The sequence below is a fragment of the Gadus chalcogrammus genome, chromosome 8, assembly GCF_026213295.1.
Source record: "Gadus chalcogrammus isolate NIFS_2021 chromosome 8, NIFS_Gcha_1.0, whole genome shotgun sequence".
Lineage (NCBI taxonomy): Eukaryota > Metazoa > Chordata > Actinopteri > Gadiformes > Gadidae > Gadus > Gadus chalcogrammus.
This window is the reverse complement of record NC_079419.1, coordinates 21,688,097-21,705,759: the sequence shown is the minus strand read 5'-3', so window position 1 is coordinate 21,705,759 and position 17,663 is coordinate 21,688,097. Positions and strand designations below refer to the sequence as shown.

Here is a 17,663-nt window from a genome sequence, read left to right as displayed (position 1 = left end):
TAGAGTCACTGCTCGAACACCGATCACAGCTTACTCTTATAGACACATACATGCAACAATTCCTTTGTTCCAATGGAGGTTTCCGCCCACATCAATCTTTGTCTTAACCCGATTTGGTAACACTTTATAATAACCCTCCATAATAAACCATTTATGAAGCATTTGTTCATAGTTTGTTCATCATTTACAAATTGTTATCCCAACATTTACAAACCTTAGTAATGTATTTGTAAATGAGTAGTAATGTATTTATGAACCTGTTTTCTAATGATCTATAAGAGGTTTTTATAAGGACATTAGTTAGGGATTTATAAATGAGTATTAATGTATTTACAAACATGTATTAATGTATTTACAAACATGTTCCAAATGATTTTCTAATGATCTATAATATCATATATAAGGACATTAGTAAGCTATTTTTTAATGAGTATAGATGTATTTATGAACGTGTTTCAAATGATTTTCTAACGATCTAAAAGATCATTTATAAGGACATTAGCAAGCTATTTGTAAACGAGTAGTCATGTTTGTATGAACATTTTTCAAACCATTTTCTAATTAATTATAAGATCATTAATAAGATATATAATAATGGTCTGCTCACATTTTACAAATGATTAAGCAAGCAGGTTTCAATGAGTTAGTAATGATTCATAATATCCTTTATAAGGCATGTGATGATGGTCTGCTCACCATTTATGGGTCATCATGAATAACCTTTATTTAAAAAAATCCAGTCTGACACCGGTAAAAGTTAGCGGTTTCACAATAACTCTCAAAATGTTGCAGTTTTCGGCTAACGCTTAGCTCAAAACCCTGTAGAAACCCATAGTAGCTAGCTAGTCTCGCTGCTAATACGTAACGTTAGCGTGCCCACAAAGGCAAAATTATGTTTGCCTCTCTGTTGTTATGTGCATTACGTTAACTGCATTACCCCGAATGCAGTAGGCATACTGGCAGTAGACTGTGATATACATGTAAGTCGCCGAGTAAAAGTTATAGTAAATCCCACGATGACCGTGTCAGCCTTTTATTGTAGAGTGCACTACACGGTATAACAGCCTTCAGTCTCTTTCACTGTCGTTTTATTTAAGGTCAGCCATTCTAAATAGGTTTTAAAATACATGAAATACATTCCCTATTTAACGGATAGAGAGCAACCAGCATTACTCCGTAGCAAATTACTTTAGATGTCAAGAATGGAATTTAGAATCTAAAGCGTTACCAATTCATCAATGGCAATAACACACAACAAAACAACAAGGAAATACAGTGAAATATTTAATTATACATTTTAGAAATGTCATACAGGAGCTGACCAAGTACCCCATGTCTGTGCTTTTTCCCCAGCCATTCACTCCACTCAATTACATTGAGGTGCTCAGAGAGCAAACTCTCCGTTCTATTTCCACGTAGCCTCCATATCTGCTCCTTGTAGGTGCGCCATGCCCTCTCTATGTTCTGTGTATGGGCACCAGTACGTGGATCCACGTACCACCTGCTGTGGTTTACCGTGAAGTGGCGGTATCCTAATGCAGGGAGGACACGATAAGCCCGCCACTCATCACTTACGATGGAGGAGCCCTGCCTCACATGACGCGTAATCATTGGTAGAAGGTGTCTTCTGGATCTTGTTTCGACCAGCCGCAGTATTGGCTTACCCTTCTTTCTCCCGTCATTCCTCACACTCAACATACCAAAGACCCACTTCTTCCTCTTCCATCCTCCAGCCATTCTTCCTCTTCCATACTGTTGGATTAATGTAATTAAAAAAAGCAAACAAAATGGATGAGAGCAAAGAACGAAACATAACGCAAATACCTGAATAACTGTGAATAGGCTTCATAATTGTAGACCCAACATAATTTTTTTTGTGCTCAAGCAGCCAATTGTACTCCACCTATGTATTAAAATTGGCCGATATTGCCACGGAAAGAGATGCGGCGGAAAGACAAAACACACCTTTCTTTTATGTCGGAAATGGCTCTCATCAATCTGGACGAATTCTCTCCGTCCACCAATGACCTGTCCTCTCCGTCTTTTAAATTTTTCAATCGCTGTCACACAGACCCTCCGCAACTTTTTAGACATTTTAGTGAGGGTAGCAGAGCTCCCTGCTATGTCGTCAGCCATCATATCGATTTGTCTCATGCGTAGTCCCTGTGAAAATCTAAATAAACATAAAGTAAACATTGATTTAAATGTATTTACTGTATATTGTCTGCAATGTGCACCGAATGCAGCAATTGTATACAGTCATACCTGTGAATGAACCGCATCCAGTCACAGAGAGAGGTTTTCGAACGGCTGAATATGGACCTGTGCCTGACAGATTTCTGTCTCTTATGCCCTCTGTGCACTGCTCGTTGACATATCCTATTAAAATAGTATAAAACATTGTAAATAGGCATATTGGGATAACAGTAAACCAGGATAGATTTGGGATAGTGCATGTGACAGTCAGAAGCATGTTCACTGGTAATGCGCGATGGCTTTATGATAGGACTATGAAGCATGGGGACATGCTTCCCAGAAACAGGGGGGGGGGGGGGGGGGGAGCCTAATTAATGTACTTTTACTGTAGTCTATACATATTTTATCAATTAGCTTAGGCTGTCAATATGCATCAATAATCCACATTGATATTAACACCTTTTCTTACCAAGTGTAATTGTCTCCTCCCTTGTCTTCTTTCAATTTCATCCTGCGATTGCAGAGATTGCATTTCATTTGTGGCCTTAACAGATGTTTTTTCTGTAGCCATTTGATTAGCTTCAGGCTTCGTTTCTTCGACCTGCGCCTATGAATAAGCTCCAGCAATTTCCTATTCAATCTATTCATCATAAACTAGTATTCCAGCACACACACTTATTTGGCACACAGAGCAATGTTTCCTCTTACTAATGCGTAATGGAAGGAAGGAGAAGGTAGAGTTTTGGTACAGTCCCGTCAACGGTGGTTGTTCTTCACCCACAAATGTCTCACCAGAAAACAAAAATAACTAAAGTTGGCTAACCAGCAATAAATTGAAAAGTTGTTCAGGAGAACTTTCCAGTTTATTTAGCGCATATTTCCATCACATGAAACAATTAAACATGTAACATGCAATACTTTTATTTAAAACCCATTCATAGTTCCTGCAGCGTTGAGCAGAGGGGGACAGCCAATCAGGTGGGCACTTAGATTCATCACACGAGGGAGTCGGAACACAACTGCCAACTTGTTGCAGACATGAGACGTGCTGATACCCGCTCTCGGTCTAAACGTCCAGCGAACACGCTGAGCTCGGCAAGGAATACCCCTGCCGCCGGAGACGAATCGGTTGAGGAGGAAGCGGCGGGAACGTCTTCCACCGGTAAGTTGCAAGGCCAAGCTAATGCACATGAGAGCCGCGGTGGTAAGCTAGCTAACTAGCTGTAAGAGCTAGCTAGCTTGCCATTGACAGCTATTGATAGTTAGCATCCACGTGTTCAACTGTCTCAAGCCTGAGTGTCGTTCCGACAGGCATTAATGTACAGATGTACCACCTAGCTAGTAACCTTAGACTATCAAAACGATTTCCCTTCTTGCTTAATGTGCATATGATTAACCTTCATTATTGGAAATGAGCGGTGTGAACATTTTTACTTTCCCCCAAACATTAAGCTAGGACCACAGTCGCTCCTAATGCCCAACTGGCTTCAACGAGACTGCGCCATGAGCTGCAGATGGCCAGGCAGAAGTTGGACTGGCAGCAGGAGCTGGTTAAAGACTTGACCAAAGAAAGGGACTTCCTGCTGGAACAACTGGCTATGAGTAAGTCAATTTGCCATATTTGACAATACACTTGCTAACTTGAAACCTTTTCGTGCCAGCCCAAACGTGCCCTCATGGTCTAATACCACGTGATTATAATCTCTTATGCTAACATAAAGTTATCATTGTGTTGCCGTATGCGTTACTGATGATGTAAGAGCATAATTGTATGTTCCTGCTAGCATTAGCCTACTCTCTTCGTGTTTATGTTGATTAACATTATTGGTTAAATTCTAGTCATTTCCTCACGTACGTTTGCATCGACCTGTGCTAGCCTGTCTCCTACACTGTGCCACGGAGATTTTGCGTGTTCGGATCGTGGTGGTAGCTGGACATAGGCTCCTAGGCAATGCCTGTATTTTCCATTTGTGGTCTTAGAGCGCCATTTTGGTATATTTATGTAACTGCGTTGTAATTCTAGTGTTTATAATACACTGAGTGCAGGTGATTGGTATAACAATTATTATTATTATTTCAGTTGTTTGCATAGCAAATCTGCATATTGCATAATAGTGAATTATATATTATGAATTATTAATATGTAATTGCACAATAGTGAATTATATATTATAAATAATGAATAATTACTATGTATATTGTTAAATATTAAGGATATTGGTACAGGTTGCTATTATGTATATTTATTTTCTGTATTCTGTATTTCTTTATTCTACAGAAAGCCAAATTTTAATTAATAATAACTAATGAATTATGATATTTTTAATACGGTAAATAATAAAACAAAAAACAGTAACGGGATGATTTTGAACTCAGAAAACTATCTTCCAAAGACCATCACACTTACTAGTGTGCCACGCACATGCCTATATTTTCCACTAATCATCCTCGGTCATTGTCTGTTTTTAGCAGCAAGAAAAAAGGACAAGGGCAGTCCACCCCAGGCGAAGAAGTGCCAGTCGCAGGGAGCCGACTCAACCGACTCGTCCAAGTCGGGGCCTGATTCTTCCCACTCTTCTTCCGACTCTTCTTCCGACTCTTCCTCCGACTCTTCCTCCTCGGATGAGGGACGGAAGAAGCAGAAGAACAGCAGGGGAAAAGGACGGAAGCAGGGGAAAAGGGCAAAGAACCGGAAGGGGCAAGGTGTTTACCAGCGAGGTAATAAGAATATACAGTGGCGGGGGAAAGTGTACACCCACTTTCAAGTGTATCAAGTTTGATAATTGAATTAGTAGTATATGTATGATGTGCGCTGTACTCATTTTACCTTCTCTCATTTGAAGCTAAAGATCCTGAAGAGGTGGTGGCCCGGTACCGCAAGGTGCTGAAAATCTGCAGGAAGGGAAGATCCATGGGGGCAGCCTTCAAAGCTGTGGGGGTCGACCGCAACACCATTGTTGTAAATGCCCCCATGGCAGAGCTGTGCATTGCTGCCCCAGAGGCGTATGCAGAGCTAAAAGAGAGCGCCCACAAAAAGGAGAAGCTCTCCAGTTTTGCACAGAGGTGCAAGGATGCCATAGACGTGGACGAAAACATTGTTACCCGAATCAAAGAATATAAAGACTCTGGCAAACTTTTGCCAATTACTAAAAAAAACTAGCTGATCCCCTTATTTAAAGTTACGTTGTTGTTGTTGCTGTTGTGTTAGATATTAGATTATTAGAATGCATGTTTAAAGTGAATTTATTGTCAGTGTGGTTTTTTAAATGAATGTTTTACAATTTCACTTCATTCCCTCGATGCTGTGTTGTGTGTTTTTGCCATTGATATGTTTAACAACCTAACGTTTGAGGTCATTTTTGGAGTTGTTGCTGCAGAAGTGTCTTCTAATGGTATGTCCCTCAGTAACAGGCCATTTGTAAATGCTTATAAAGTATAGACAGTACCAACTTTATATCAACCCATACAAAACACTTTACTAATGGTAAGTAAATGGTTTCTATAGTATGGTCCTCAGTTACTGGCCATTTGTAAATGCTTATAAAGTATAGACAGTGCCAACTTCATATCAACCCATGCAAAACACTTTACTTATGGTAAGTAAATGGTTTCTATAGTATGTTCCTCAGTTATTGGCCATTTGTAAATGCTTATAAAGTATAGACAGTGTCTACTTTATATCAACCCATGCAAAACACTTTACTAATGATAAGTAAATGCTTTCTAAAAACCTATATTAAGCATAAACTAAGGTGTTACATGTGCTCACATATATTATTTCACTTATGAATTGGACGATAGCTTGTGCTTGACAAAGGTTATTCATGATGACCCATAAATGGTGAGCAGACCATCATCACATGCCTTATAAAGGATATTATGAATCATTACTAACTCATTGAAACCTGCTTGCTTAATCATTTGTAAAATGTGAGCAGACCATTATTATATACCTTATTAATGATCTTATAAATAATTAGAAAATGGTTTGAAAAATGTTCATACAAACATGACTAGTCGTTTACAAATAGCTTGCTAATGTCCTTATAAATGATCTTTTAGATCGTTAGAAAATCATTTGAAACATGTTCATAATACATCTATACTCATTTAAAAATAGCTTACTAATGTCCTCATATATGATATTATAGATCATTAGAAAATCATTTGAAACATGTTTGTAAATACATTAATACATGTTTGTAAATACATTAATACTCATTTATAAATCCCTAAATAATGTCCTTATAAAAAACTCTTATAGATCATTAGAAAACAGGTTCATAAATACATTACTACTCATTTACAAATACATTACTAAGGTTTGTAAATGTTGGGATAACAATTTGCAAATGATGAACAAACTATGAACAAATGCTTCATAAATGGTTTATTATGGAGGGTTATTATAAAGTGTTACCCACATTTTCAACAAAGTGATTTTGGACACCAGTCTGAGGTCAGCATGCAATAACCCCGTAGCCAAGATGACCCAAGGCTGAAGGCTGAGGTCAACATGGCTTAACCCCGTAGCTTCCTGCTCATATCTGTGTCCCACCATCTGTTCTGACCCCAGGCTCTGCAGGTATCGTGTGTCTTCTACCATTAAGATATAAGGCCTAATAATAATCATAGTTCACCATAGAATATACTCATTAATTTCTACCACATTGACGCGTGTCTCGGGGGCTCCCAAGGAGTTCCACAATCCTACGTCTTTGACACCTGGTGAATCTTGAGCTAGGTCAATCAAAACCGTCTAATCTAGGTAGAATAAGAGTCATCTGAACTCACAACAATTATGCACATCTGGGCATTAAATATAAGGGGATATTCTATAAACAAAACAAAAACTGAACCTAAAAGAAAAATTCAGAAGTTATCGGTTGAAACAGATGTTATTGTAAGTTAATTATAATGAACCATTTTCTAATTATTTTATAGTTTTATATGTGGTATGCTTTCAATATCTTCCCCTCTGTGTTGTTACCTTGCTGTGGTGGGGAGGCTTGTGTACTTCCGTGACCCTGGAGGCTATACCGGCGGGGGTAATACCCCTGGCAGGTCTTACCAAGCCGGGCAGGTTTTAGGGTAGAGGTCCGACTAAAGGCAACACCTGGTCCTCCAGGTTGGGGGTTAGGCGTGGGGCTAACAACCCCACCCCATAAAACAATACCTGTTACAGAAACGCAAACAAGAGTAAATCAAGATATCCCGCCCCGGAGTGAAGACGGACCTTCGTCAGAAGGATTTATGACGCAGGGTGGTGAAAGCCAGAAGCACCTGGAAGCCACTCTGCCGAAAACCATCCTCTCAACCGGTGTTACAACCACCATCGGTACATGGAACGTAAGGACCATGTTCGGAGCTGGAAAGACCGCACAAGTTGACACCGAGATGAACAAGTACAACCTTGCGATACTCGGAATTAGTGAATCAAGATGGATGGGTTCTGGACAGAAGAGGCTTACCACAGGAGAGCTGCTGCTGTACTCAGGCCATGAGGAGGACAATGCACACCACACCCAGGGAGTCACTTTGATGCTGTCCAAGGCTGCTCAGAGAGCACTCATGGGAGGGGAGGCACATGGCTCGAGAGCAATAGCAGCTACATTCAAAACAAAGAAGGAAAGAATAAACATGAACATCATTCAATGCTATGCCCCAACCAACGATAGTGACGAAGAGAGCAAGGACGAATTCTATAGCAGAATACAGACCATCATCCAGAGATACTCAGAAAGAGACATTACCATCTTAATCGGAGATCTTAATGCAAAAATATGAAGTAACAACAGAGGCTATGAGAGGATAATGGGGCAGCATGGTCTAGGCGAGATGAACGAAAATGGAGAGAGATTTGCAGAACTATGTGCAAATAACAACCTTGTCATCGGAGGAAGTGTCTTCCCCCACAGGCGATTACACAAAGCCACATGGGTATCACCGGACCTCTCCACTGAGAACCAAATAGACCATGTATGTGTCACCAAAAAGTTTAGGAGGTCCCTCTTAGATGTACGAGTCAGAAGAGGAGCTGACGTAGCATCAGACCATCATCTTCTCGTTGCCAAAGTCCAATTAAAGTTGAGGAGAAACTGGACAGGTGAGAAGAACCAGAGAAAGAAACAACACAGTACTTTTAAGAGATCCAGCAGTAACAGAAAAATTCAAGATCGAGCTAAAGAACAAGTTTCATGCCCTGCAAGAGCTAGATAAAGAAGGTGAGGAAAGAAACATAGATGGGATGTGGAAGGTGGTAAAGGAAACGGTAATTACAACCTGCAATGTAGCACTGGGACCACAGAAAGATAACCACAAGGCTTGGATATCAGCAGAGTCAATAAAGAAGGTGAAGGAGAGGAAAGAAAAGAAGGCAGCTCTTAACAGCAGTCGTACAAGAGCAGAGAAAGTAAAGGCACAAATAGAGTACAGGGAAGCAAATAAGAACGTGAAAAAAAGCTTGAAGACCGACAAGAGGAACTACATAGAGGCCCTTGCATTAGAAGCAGAAGAAGCAGCTGGACATGGGAATCTGAAGGACCGGTATGACACCACCAAAAAGCTGGCAGGAAAGACCAGTAAACCTCAAAGACCAGTAAAGGACAAAGAGGGAAAGCCAATAATGGGGGAGGAAGGACAGAAGAAAAGATGGTTGGAACATTTTGAGGAACTTCTCAACAGACCAGCCCCACAAGACCCACCACACATCCAACAAGCAGACAGGGATCTGCCAATAGACCTCAGTGTACCAAGAAGGGAGGAGATCAGGAAAGCCATTAAAAAACTTAGAAACGGCAAGGCTGCAGGACCAGATAGCATCCCGGCCGAGGCACTGAAGACGGACGCAGAGACCATGGGAGAGATGCTCCACCCTCTCTTTAAGAAGATGTGGGAAGAGGAAAACATCCCATACGAATGGAAGGAGGGCAATCTTGTGAAGATGCCAAAGAAAGGGGACCTGAGCAACTGTGGAAAGTATAGGGGGATCATGCTACTCTCCATCCCAGGAAAGGTCTTCTACAGGATCTTACTGGACAGGATGAAAGATGTGATTGACCCCCAGCTTAGAGACCAGAAGGCTGGCTTCCGCAAAAACAGATTGTGTACAGACCAGATTGCTACACTGCGCATCATCCTGGAACAGTCACTCGAGTGGAATTCACCGCTATTCATCAACTTCATCGACTACGAGAAGGCCTTCGATAGTGTGGACAGGGAGACCCTCTGGAAGCTTCTCAGGCACTACGGAGTGCCAGAGAAATTAACTAACATCATCAGAAACACCTATGAGGGAATGACCTGCAGAGTGATCCACGAGGGACAACCTACCGGTGCTTTCAGTGTACAAACTGGAGTGAGACAGGGGTGCCTACTATCGCCATTCTTGTTCCTGCTGGCAATGGATTGGGTAATGAAGCAATCCACAGCAGGAAGGAAAAACGGCATACAGTGGACAATGTGGGCGCAGCTCGAAGACCTGGACTTTGCAGATGACTTGGCCCTTCTCTCTCATACCCAGCAGTAGATGCAGGAAAAGACCAGCACCATCGCAACCAACTCTGCTCGCCTCGGTCTCAACATCCACAGAGGGAAGAGCAAAGTCATGAGAGTCAACTCTGTCAACACTGCACCCATCATGCTGGAAGGCGAAGCTCTGGAGGAGATTGAGGAGTTCACCTACCTTGGCAGCATTGTCAACAAGCAGGGTGGAACAGATGCAGATGTGAGAGTCAGGATTGGCAAGGCCAGAGTTGCGTACCTCCAACTAAAAAACATCTGGAGCGCAAAAGACCTGGCCATCACAACAAAGATCAAGATCTTTAACAGCAATGTGAAGTCAGTCCTACTCTACGGTGCTGAGACATGGAGGACTACGGTGAATACAACAAACAAAATCCAGTCATTCATCAATACCTGCCTGCGACGAATCCTCCAGATCCACTGGCCTAACACCATCAGCAACAAAGAACTGTGGGAACGTACCAGCCAAAAGCCAGCGGACGAAGAGATCCTCCAACGACGTTGGAGATGGATAGGCCATACTCTCCGTAAACCAGCCACAAACACCACAAGACAGTCCCTCAAGTGGAATCCCCAAAGGAAAAGAAAGAGACGGCCGCGAAACACCTGGCGTAGAGACTTGGAGGCAGACGCCAAGAAAATGGGCTACACTTGGGGACAGCTTGAGATGTTGGCCCAGGACCGGGATGCATGGAGAACTCTTGTTTGCGGCCTAAGCCCCAGAAGGGGTAGTAGGCGATGATGATGATGATGATGCTTTCAATATCCCCTCGTGTATGTAACAGTCGAGTAACCTCCATTATCTTGGTGGCTCTGACACACACGAGAGGACATTCACACATGGTATATGCATCCTCCATTTGTTTTTATTTTATATTTTTACTTATTTTATTTTCAATTTATTTTTATCTTTATATACCCATTCGTAAGAAAAGCACGAACGAAGATGCATCATAACATGCATCAACAGACCTAAAAATAAGCATATTATTCAATAATCTGAGGCCTCAGATGGGATTTCTCCCTGCAGAGCCCTTCATTTTCTAAAGGGTTCGCAGAGAGGTCCGCTGAGTGGCCAGGAGTTCTTACACATTCAGAATGGGTTGTTGAGGGCAGCTGCCTCCCAACAAACCAAAAGCCTTTGTTAACCATATGGTCATTTAAGTCATCATTCCTTAAGATGTCATAAATATGGGGTTGGCCGTTCCTTATCACTTGCGTCTCTGCGCTTCCTTGGGGATCAAGGATAACAGGCCCAAACCAACACAAGATAACAAAGGAACAGAGTGAGAACTGATTGACCACTAACCTCAAAGGATTACATTTTAAACGACCCTGCAGAAAACAGGGTGACAAGACCATATGGTAAAACACCAACATAAGAAAACTTAAATTCGTAACATTAACAAAATATCTTAATATTAAAAATCTGCATTTTCAATATTAGGCATCACACTTCTGTTGTTACCGGAACGTTGTCAGTCGGGGTCCAGTCGGGGACAGTCGGGGTTATGTTATGGCTGTGTGTTTTGGTTGACCATTAAACTGGTTGTGATATATTGTAATAATCGAGTATCCACTGTCTAGGCAGCCCGTCGTGTAATGAAAAACGTAACACGTATATTGTCAATCACAATTAGGATGAATTATGGATAACATTTTATTCTACTTATGTAATTTAATTGTAAATATTGCCAATTATTAACCATAGATTACGTGAAGACTTTTATTGAAATGTTGTTATTTTCATAATTTGTAAGGAAATATATATTTTATTCTTTCTTATTTTGGTACTCGAACCTCGTCAGGTCTGTTGAACTATGCATTTCTACCGCTTGTCCTCAGGGTCCTCTATTGGGGGGACTCTTCCGCTCTCTTACGAGGCAGGTTATCCCAGAACTCTTCTGATAAGAATCCCCAGGCCCGGATATTCCCCAGACTTCTGTGGACGAGCGGTATGCATGCTATGGACAACTTTAAAGGCTAATCGTTCATGATGTGGAGTCTAGATAATTATCCCTATCTTAAGATCACCGTGTAACTCTTGTACAGGGATCTGGTTTGATGTAAGACCCCTGGGTCGGTTTGGTAGGACCTCTTTCGGTTCTGGAATCCGGCTTTCCTAATTATTGAATACAAGATAATGCATGTATATTGGTGGTACGATATTATATTTATTGCAATCGCTCCAAAGGAAGCAATAGTTGACCTTTGAACATCTCACGCAGTGTTATTCAGTTTATTCGTATGTAGTAGCTGATTAGTACAGAATCTTACCCATGTAGATTTAATATTCGCAAAAAAATGATTGTAATTGTGGCTACAGCAGTTGAGCTAACTCCCTCCTTGTGCACCGTTTAAAACCATGTGCACCATTTATTAATTAGACATATTATTTTAGCAGTTGAACCCCGTGTCTATTTGAACCATCCTGGTTCTCTACCTGTCTTGCTACACAAAACGCATGAAAATAGACAGAAGGGCTCAGCAACCTGGAAAAAACATAGTAACTGTGAGTGTTAGGCATTCGTTCCTGCTTATACTGCCATTTCCTGAAGAGAGAGAGAATTAAGATCAATGCACAGAAGTAAAATGATGAGTGTTGGGCAACTGTAGTGCTTGTGTTGTCACTTCCTGAAGAGGAAAGAGAATTAAGATCAATGCACAGAAGTAAAATGATGAGTGTTGGGCAACTGGAGTGCTTGTGTTGCCACTTCCTGAAGAGAAAAGAGAATATTTGTAGTGATGTAAACAATTAAAATGATGAATGCCGGGCATCCATCACTGCTCGGGTTGAAAAGGCCTGACGAGAAAAGAGAACAAATTTAGTTCAAATGCAAACATTTAAAGATCGTTTAAACTATTAATGATGGTGAATCAAAAAACATTGATTATAACCTACACAAACATTTGCGTGTTCTGCCGATATCAACTAGGGACTGGCTCCCTGTATTTCAGCACCCAGACACCCAAATACACAAACAAATATACTAAATGTACTTTCCAGTCCCAACACATGGCCAAGTGTTTGGTGGAAGGGGGCAAGGGGGAGAAAGAACAATAAGAAAATACTTCAATTTAACTGACAATAGGAAGGGGTTTAGCCTCCTTCTTTCAGCAATATGAATAAGGGAGTGTGTGGAAGAGAGCGTTTGAAGGTACAGACTATGTGTGTAGGGGTGGTCCTCTTTAAGTTGCAGGTCTGTGTGATCTGCAGGGAAATCAATAGGTCTTTGTCTATCAAGTTGATGTGGCATAGGGGGTGTATAGAAATGTATGAGATCCCTCTGTTCCAGTATGAATGTTAAAGTCAAGAGGGGTTTTGAACGGCTGTTCAATGGGTTACCCTATTGTTGCAAGGCAAACTTGGGCTCACCTGGTGGGGGCAGACAATTAAGGGGATTCTTGATCTGGATGGGGGGAAAACAGTAGTAGTCGGCTTCTTGGAAAGCAGGGGGTCGTCCAGTTGGGACTTATAATAGTTATAATCTTGTGGTACAGGTGGAGATGCTGAGATGGAATTGGGAATACTCTCGTGTTAACGAGTAGGGGGCACTACCAAGAATTACAAATATGGCGGCGGGGCAAACTACATACGTATCAGCCGATAAAATAAACTTCTCTGAGTTCTATCTGTCCGGCTGAAATCTGTGGTACCTTATGGCATAAGGCTACCACTTAACCGCAATTTGTGTTCTCAGTACACTCTGTCTCTGCGCTGTGTGTACATTTATATGTACACAGATAGCCCTATGAGATCCTTGGATGATAAGGGGAACTACAAATATAAGTTATCGTTGGTAAAAATAGCCACAGAGAGAGAGAGACAGGTGTCGTGGGAGAGGTGGGGGTTTACGAGGAGGGTTTGGCGAGAGGAAGAGTGGTGATGGGGAGTTCATTAAGTGAGGAGGAGGAGATTCACGAAGGGGGATCGGAGGGAGGGGAGAGGGGGGGTGTTGGATTCACTACCAAGAACTACAAATATGGCGGCGGGGCAAACTACATACGTATCAGCCGATAAAAGAAACTTCTCTGAGTTCTATCTGTCCGGCTGAAATCTGTGGTACCTTATGGCATGAGGCTACCACTTAACCGAAATTTGCGCTCTCAGTACACTCTTTCTCCGCGCTGTGTGTACATTTATATATACACAGATAGTCCTATGAGATCCTCGGATGAAAAGGGGAACTACAAACAGAAGTTATCGTTGGTAAAATCAGCCACAGAGAGAGAGAGGTGTCGTGGAAGGGGTGGGGGGGTTTACGAGGAGGGTTTGGCGGGAGGAAGAGTGGTGGGGGGGGTTTACTAGGAGGGTTTGGCGGGAGGAAGAGTGGTGGTGGGGGGGGTTTACTAGGATCTGTGGAGACAGGGACGAAAGGGTGGGAGGGGGTTGGTGATGTCACGATAGGACCTGGGAGCGGGAGGTGTAAAGGTGGGGAACGGGAGGGGTTTACGACAGGATCTGTGGAGACAGGGATGAAAGGGACGTGGGATATCAAAGTAGTTTTAGGGGGTGGGAGAGGGGGAGAGAAAGAGCAACACCCGCTTTGGGTATCCTGTTGCAGTTGTTCCAGATAAAAAGATGGCGTCTATCGCCCTACTGGACTGCGCACCCAGGACACAAAATGGCACTGGTGCTTTCAAAAAGTGTGAGAGAGAGAGAGTGAGAGAGGTAGAGAGAGAGAATCAACACCCTGGGGTTCTGCTGTGCAGGCGACCACTGCCTTGCCGGACAGTTGGAGCACCCAGGCCACGATGGCACATTTGCCATCAAAAAGTGAGAGAGAGAGAGAGAGAGAGAGAGAGAGGTAGAGAGGTAGAGAGAGAGAGGTAGAGAGAGAGAGAGAGAGAGAGAGAGAGAGAGAGAGAGAGAGAGAGAGGTAGAGAGAGAGGTAGAGAGAGAGGTAAAGAGAGAGAGAGGCAGAGAGTGGTGATTGAACACCCTGGGGTCCTGCTGTGCAGGCGACCACTGCCTTGCCGGACAGTTGGAGCACCCAGGCCAAGATGGCACCTGTTGCCTTCAAAAAGTGTGTCTGTGTGAGAGAGAGAGGTAGAGAGAGAGAGAGAGAGAGAGAGAGAGTGGAGTAGAGAGAGAGAGAGAGTGGAGTAGAGAGAGAGAGAGAGAGAGAGAGAGAGAGAGAGAGAGAGAGAGAGAGAGAGCTACTGTCCCTGGTCAGAGACCATGCGGTCTTAACAAAAGACAAGATGGCGTCTACAGACTCGCAGAATAGCTACTGTCCCTGATCAGAGACCATGCGGTCTTAACAAAAGACAAGATGGCCTCTACCGACTTGCAGAATAGCTACTGTCCCTGATCAGAGACCATGCGGTCTTAACAAAAGACCGCATGGTCTTTTGTTGCAGAATAGAATTAGAGGCACCCAAACCACAATGGAAACGGTGGTATGAACAAAAGGAAATAACAAAATGTTTCAATCACCTTTTCAGAGAGAGAGAGAGAGAGAGAGAGAGAGAGAGAGAGAGAGAGAAACACTTTAGCTGGGCCCCCCGCTGCTCTTGTTCTATGCCAGACCAAGCGGTCCCTACACAAAGCAAGATGCCGTTTATTGTCCTACAAAAATGCCCTGACTACAAAGATGGCGCGGGCGTTTGTAACAAAAGAAACCCACGTCATCAAGACGCGCCGTCTCTTTAAACCCCGAAACCACGTGTTACACTCCAACCCGGTATCACGCAATTGCGTGCTCCTGCGCACGAACGTTAATCTATTGAAGCGTGTTCCCGAGCACGATAGTCCGACTTTTTGCGTGTTACACAAAACGAAATGTAAACCAATGCATTCTGAATGGGAGTGTTCTAAGACAATTAACGTGCTCCACAAAACGGTACGAGAGAGAGAGAAAGAGAGAGCGAGAGAGCGAGAGAGGCTTCAGAAAGGGTGTGCGCAGATAGTACAGTGCACCCTAGTTATGTTTATGCCAAAACCTATATATATAATTAGGCTGTGGAAATTGCAATAAGTTAAGAACACAACTTCGCACGTTGAGCACACAGCCGTGTGACTCGTTTATTTTGTAAAAAAGAAAACCGGAAAACAAAGCGTGCTGAAGGTAAACAAATCCAGCATGGTCTGTGACGTCATGAGACGCACGTTAGTTGAAGGGGGGGGGGGGGGGGGGGGACACGTTTGTTGTGGGGGGGGGAGACACGTTTGTAGGGGGGGGGCACGCGAGAGTTGGTTTTTATTGAACGCTCGACAACGAGAGTTGGTTTTTATTGAACGAGACTTCAACACGGAACAGCTGCACGAAACGATGGTCACGTCACTCTCGGTGACGGTGTCGACAATAATGAACACACGAACAATGTTAATAGAACAACACACAACCACATAACATCCCGAACCCATTAACCCCACTTAATCCTAACAACAAAACAAGTTAACAAAAGCCCCATTTGTCAACTGAGAACCCCAATTCCCAGAATCCCCCGCGGCTCCGGAACACGGCGTAGCTTATATTAATCTTTATTATCTGAATGGGAAATGCAATATTTTAGGACAGATACACCATTAAACGCGTTTCTAATGACATTTCTAGGGAGAAATGTACATTTTCCTTACATAATCTTCAGTCAGTGAATGTGTATGATCTTTATTAATCTTTATTGTCTGAATGGGAAATGCAATATTTTAGGACAGATACACGATTAAACGCGATTCTAATGACTTTTCTAGCGAGAAATGTACATTTTCCTTACATAATCTTCAGTCAGTGAATGTGTATGATCATTATTAATCTTTATTATCTGAATGGGAAATGCAATATTTTAGGACCGATTCACCGTTAAACGTGTTTCTAATAACATTTCTAGCGAGAAATATACTTTTTACTTGCATAATCTTCAGTCAGTGATTGTGTCTGATCTTTAGTTTTATAGTTATTAGGATTTGATCGGCTCGCTCGCATGTTTCAACGACGTCAGGTTGCTTTCGCTAAACTAGCAGCTCACGTGCTTCCTGCGTTTGTGTTATTAAACTGTTACTTTATGTAACTTTTAATGATATCATCTTGTTACAAACACGTATATCTGAGAGCCAACCCAGTCGCCAAAAGCATACGTTGACAGTGTACTTTTCGTGAACACTGGATTACGTCGCATTTCAACATAAAATAGCGTGTTATACACACACACACACACGCACGCACACGCACAGACACACACACACAAGCACACACATGCCCCGCACAGACACACAGACACAGACACACACACACACACACACACACACACACACACACACACACACACACACACACACACACACACGCACACACTCACACGGTGCATTTCGCTGCTAAAACAACAACAAAAAATATTCCCTCAAATATTATTACTTTCAAAACGTTGGCCAAAATGGCCAATAATATCATTTTTTATTTGGGATGCTTCTAGGACATTTTGGGTGGATTTTGAACGGTATGTGGGGGGCACGTTTTTTGCAGGACCTGGCAACCCTGCGCTGTTGCCCGAGATCTGGATCCACCCCGACGTGGTGCCGTCCCCTTTTGACCTTTTGACCCCAGACTTCTGGGGGAATAGCTGAATCAATTCATTAGTCAATCAGAAGCATGTAAATATGTTCCCGGTGGCGTAAGAGTACGAACAAGGTGTCCTTCAACATCTACGCTTCCAGGAGATTGCAACGGTGCCACACATGAGCATATTCAAACATGTTTAATGGTAGTAATTAGCTGTCGAAATTGGAGGCCTTAATCAATACTGAGCAGCTATTGATTTGCTTCCCGATAAAGATTTGTCACAAATTACATGTTATTTAGCATCTACACGTTGAGCTGAGTCCAATGACACCAAGAACGACACTCTAGCTAATGGTAACATGTATTTTACATGGTACACCTAGGTCTAGGACATGATCTCGGTGTAGCAAGAGGCCGAGCTTGATCTCATTGGACTCAGCT

At 42.6% G+C, this 17,663-nt stretch overlaps 1 protein-coding gene across 1 annotated transcript; it reads left to right on the top strand.

The window, feature by feature from the left end:
- The first annotated feature begins 3,209 nt into the window (after positions 1-3,209).
- LOC130387938 (coiled-coil domain-containing protein 106-like) lies at positions 3,210-5,356 on the top strand. The gene is made up of 4 exons (XM_056597229.1): positions 3,210-3,358; positions 3,649-3,798; positions 4,666-4,914; positions 5,040-5,356. The coding sequence occupies exons 1-4, from the start codon at positions 3,235-3,237 to the stop codon at positions 5,354-5,356; spliced, it is 840 nt and encodes a 279-aa protein (XP_056453204.1). The 5' UTR covers positions 3,210-3,234.
- Positions 5,357-17,663: the final 12,307 nt, after the last annotated feature.